At 36.1% G+C, this 4,250-nt stretch overlaps 1 protein-coding gene across 1 annotated transcript; it reads left to right on the forward strand.

The window, feature by feature from the left end:
* The first annotated feature begins 298 nt into the window (after window positions 1-298).
* On the forward strand, window positions 299-2,118 carry LOC145950006 (uncharacterized). Its single transcript, XM_083060917.1, has 3 exons — window positions 299-1,088; window positions 1,613-1,724; window positions 1,923-2,118. Exons 1-3 carry the CDS (start codon window positions 299-301, stop codon window positions 2,116-2,118), a joined length of 1,098 nt encoding a protein of 365 aa, XP_082917043.1.
* Window positions 2,119-4,250: the final 2,132 nt, after the last annotated feature.

Raw genomic sequence — 4,250 nt, forward strand, 5'->3', positions numbered from 1 at the left:
GAGTTGGTCTTGTAATTTTTGTCAAAAGGTTTATAGAAGTTCTTATTCAAGAGTTAAAGCTCATTTGTTGAGGATTTATGGAACTGGAATTTCTGTGTGTCCAAGTGTAAATGATCAATATTTGGTTGAATTGAAATCAATTGTTGAATTGGCTGAAAATAAAGTGAAAGCTAAGCATGTCCCATTGCCTACAGAGAAAATGCATTAGAGTTCTTTATTGAAAAAGAGAAAAGTTGGTCCTTTGGAGAAAGCATTTAATTTATAAAATAGAGATAATCTCAAAGCTCTTATTGCTAGAATGTTTTATTCTTTTGGATTGCCCTTCAACCTTGCTAGAAATCCCTATTATGTGAATTCTTATTCATTTGCTGCAAATTACATGCTTAATGGTTTTCTCCCTCCTGGATACAATGCCTTGAGGACAACTCTCTTACAACAAGAGAAGGCACATGTTGAGAGGTTGCTTAAACCTATTAAATCGACTTGGAATGCAAAAGGTGTTAGCATAGTATCTGATGGATGGACAGATGTCCAAAGAAGACCTTTAATTAATTTTATGGCTACAAGTGAAGGGGGTCCAATATTTTTAAAAGCTATTAATGCTTCTGATGAGATTAAAAACAAACATTATATGGCTGATAAGATGATAGAAGTTATAAAAGAAGTAGGAGAACAAAATGTTGTTCAAATTATAACAGATAATGCTCCTGTATGCAAAGGTGTTGGAATGATTGTTGAAATTTCTTTTCCTAAAATTTTTTGGACTCCTTGTGTTGTTCACACACTGATCCTTGCGTTGAAGAATATATGTGCTGCCAAAAACACTGAAAGGAATGAGGTAGCTTATGTTGAATGTAATTGGATTACTCAAGTTGTTGATGATGTTTCTTTTGTTAGGAACTTTATCATGAATCACTCAATGAGATTGGCAACTTTTAATCACTTTTCACCTCTAAAATTACTTGTTATAGCTGAAACACACTTTGCATCTATTCTAGTGATGTTAAAGAGATTTAAACTTTTGAAAGGTGCTTTGCAATCGATGGTTATTAGTGAAGAATGGAATTCTTATAGAGAAGATGATGTGGGTAAGGCCCAAGCTGCAAAAGAATTTATTTTGAATGATGTGTGGTGGGACAAAATTACATATATTCTTAATTTCACCGAGCCTATTTATAGTATGCTTAGAGTTTGTGACACAGATAGTCCCACGCTTCATTTAGTCTATGAGATGTGGGATAGTATGATAGAAAAAGTAAAGACGTCTATATATAGATATGAAGGAAAAGAGTTAAATGATACATCAACATTTTATGAAGTTGTTTATTCTATACTAATTGATAGGTGGACTAAGAGTTGCACCCCTCTCCACTGCATGGCTCATTCTTTGAATCCTAGGTAAAATTAGCCTATTAAATATTTATTTGTTTTTAGTATTTATTTATAAATAATTTGATAGTTACTAATTTTTTTTATTTATTAATTTTTTTATTTATTCACAGGTACTACAGTGATGAATGGCTTCAAGCGGCTCAAAATAGAATTTCCCCACATGAGGATGAAGAAATTTCTATGGAAAGAAAGAAATGTTTAAAAAAGTTTTTCACAACAGCTGAAGAAAGAAGAAAGGTTTCTCTTGAATATGCTGATTTTTCATCAAAAGCTCATAATTTTGCTTCTTTTGACTCAATTGAAGATAGATGGACATTAGATGCTAAATCCTGGTGGGTAATGCATGGTTTTTCTACCCCTCTCCTTCAAAAGCTTTCTTTAAAGCTTCTTGTACAACCTAGTTCTTCATCTTGTTGCGAAAGGAATTGGAGTACTTATTCCTTCATTCACTCCTTGAAAAGAAATAAGTTGAATCCTAAAAGAGTAGAAGACTTGGTTTATGTACATACTAATTTGCGACTCTTATCTAGGAAAAGTGAAGAATATATGCAAGGGAGTACTAGAATGTGGGACATTGGTGGAGATGCATGGGGTAGCTTTGATGGTGTTGAAAATCTTGAAGTGGCGTCATTATCTCTTGATGAACCAGAAATGGAAGCTGTCTTATTTACAGATGATGGTCAAGGAGGGGATGAAATTGATACTATTCCTATTTCTCGACAATAAAAAAATGATTTATAATTTTTTTAGTAATGTTTAAAAATTAAAAAGCAAGAAATGTATTCTTAATTTTGATTTTTGAATTCTTAATTTTGATTTTTGAATGATATTTATTTGCAATTATTATTTTATATATATTAATTTATTTATTTTTAATACGTATCCTAAACGTATCGTATCTTATATTTTCAAAATTTGACGTATCGCCGTATCGGATACGTATCATATCCGATACGCGTATCGTATCCGTGCATCATAGGGAAGGAGCTATTGTTGTTAACCTCAAGGGAGACTTGCCGACGACTCTGCCAACAATACTTAGACATGGACTCGTGGGCTTGTAAGGACTGTCAATTGGCATAGCAAACATTTTGTGATGAGGTTCCACCTTGTGAATCCTCATGAACACCTTCAAATTCTCCTTGGATCCTTGGAAGAATGTCAAGGGCGGATGCTCCAAGAAGAACCAATGTGACCTAGGAGTGCTTCTAGCTAAATTCGGAGAAGATTAGAGAATCCTAACTCTACAAAGAGAGGAGCTCAAGTAGGGTAGAGGTTAGGGAAGGTGACTTTTGGAGGGAGTTTTCTAGAGAGAAGAAACTCATTCAATTATTTTCCAAAAGTGACTACAAACTCTCGGCCATCTAAAATATATAGGGAAAATTAGGTTAAAGGATTACTTGGGTTAGCCTAAGGTTAAGTAAAACCATGGTATGGTTACTTAACCTTAGGCGCCCAAAATTTGAATTCAAATTCAAATTTTGGGAGCCAAGTCCGGAACCGCCCATGTGCTTGTCATTTGGCATGTGATTAGCTTCTCATTTGAATTGCATTTAGGTCACACCATGTGCATGTGTGCACATGGCCGAAATGCTAGTCAAATGCAAAGCTAATTACATGCTAATGACAATGAACATGCAACCTTAATTAACCCTAAATTCTAATGACCTTTAAATGCACATCCTATGCTACAAGGCCGGAAATACAAGGCCCAAACAAAATACAAGGCACTAAGGCCCAAATCCTATACTACTCTAAGCTACTTGGGCTTGAACTAAAGCCCAACAAAATAAAGTGATGGGCCTTTCTTGGGCTTGGGCCCACTCTTCATGCATCCTTCTTGCCATTGCCCTAATAGTTGGGCCCTTAGCCCATGGGCCTCCTCCATCATCCCCTCCCTCTTGAAGAGGATTTGTCCTCAAATCCAACGCATCCTCCTCATGGGTAGCTAGTCTTGTAAACAAAGAGAGATCAGAAACATTGAAACTAGAACTAACACCATACTAAGAAGGGAGATCTAGGACATAGGCATTGTTATTGATTTTCTTAAGGATTTGGAAGGGTTCATCTCCTCTAGGACTAAGCTTTGACTTTCTTTTGGAAGGAAACCTATCCTTCCTAAGGTGTAGCCAAACCCAGTCACCTTCCTTGAAGATAACTTCCTTCCTACCCGTATTATTGTATTTTTGGTATTTTTCTGTTTGGGATTGAATATGATCTCTAACCCTCTCATGTAATTTCCTAACAAACTCAGCTCTAGATGTACCTTCTTTATGAATAAAAGAAGCCACATCAGGGAGAGGTAATAAATCCAAAGGGGTAAGAGGATTAAAGCCATAAACAATCTCAAAAGGAGACATGTTAGTGGTCTTGTGAACCACCCTATTATAGGCAAACTCCACATGAGGGAGATAGTCATCCCATGACTTTTTATTGCCTTTGAGGATTGCCCTCAACATAGTCCCTAGAGACCTATTGACTACCTCAGTTTGCCCATCAGTTTGGGGATGACATGTGGTAGAAAATAGAAGTTTAGTTCCTAACCGTGCCCAAAGAGTTTTCCAAAAGTGGCTTAGGAACTTAACATCTCTATCTGAGACTATAGTCTTAGGTAACCCATGTAGTCTCACAATTTCTTGAAAGAATAATTTAGCAATGTGACTTGCATCATCCACTTTGTGGCATGGAATAAAATGTGCCATTTTGCTAAAACGGTCCACTACCACAAATATGGAATCCTTTCCTCTTTGGGTTCTAGGCAATTCCAAGGATAAAATCCATGGAAATATCTACCCAAGGAGAAGAGGATATAGGCAAGGGGGTATATAGCCCATGAGGTTTAGTGGTAGACTTTGCTT

This window comes from Cajanus cajan, chromosome 7, assembly GCF_000230855.2.
Source record: "Cajanus cajan strain Asha chromosome 7, NIPB_CcT2T_4, whole genome shotgun sequence".
Classification (NCBI taxonomy): domain Eukaryota; kingdom Viridiplantae; phylum Streptophyta; class Magnoliopsida; order Fabales; family Fabaceae; genus Cajanus; species Cajanus cajan.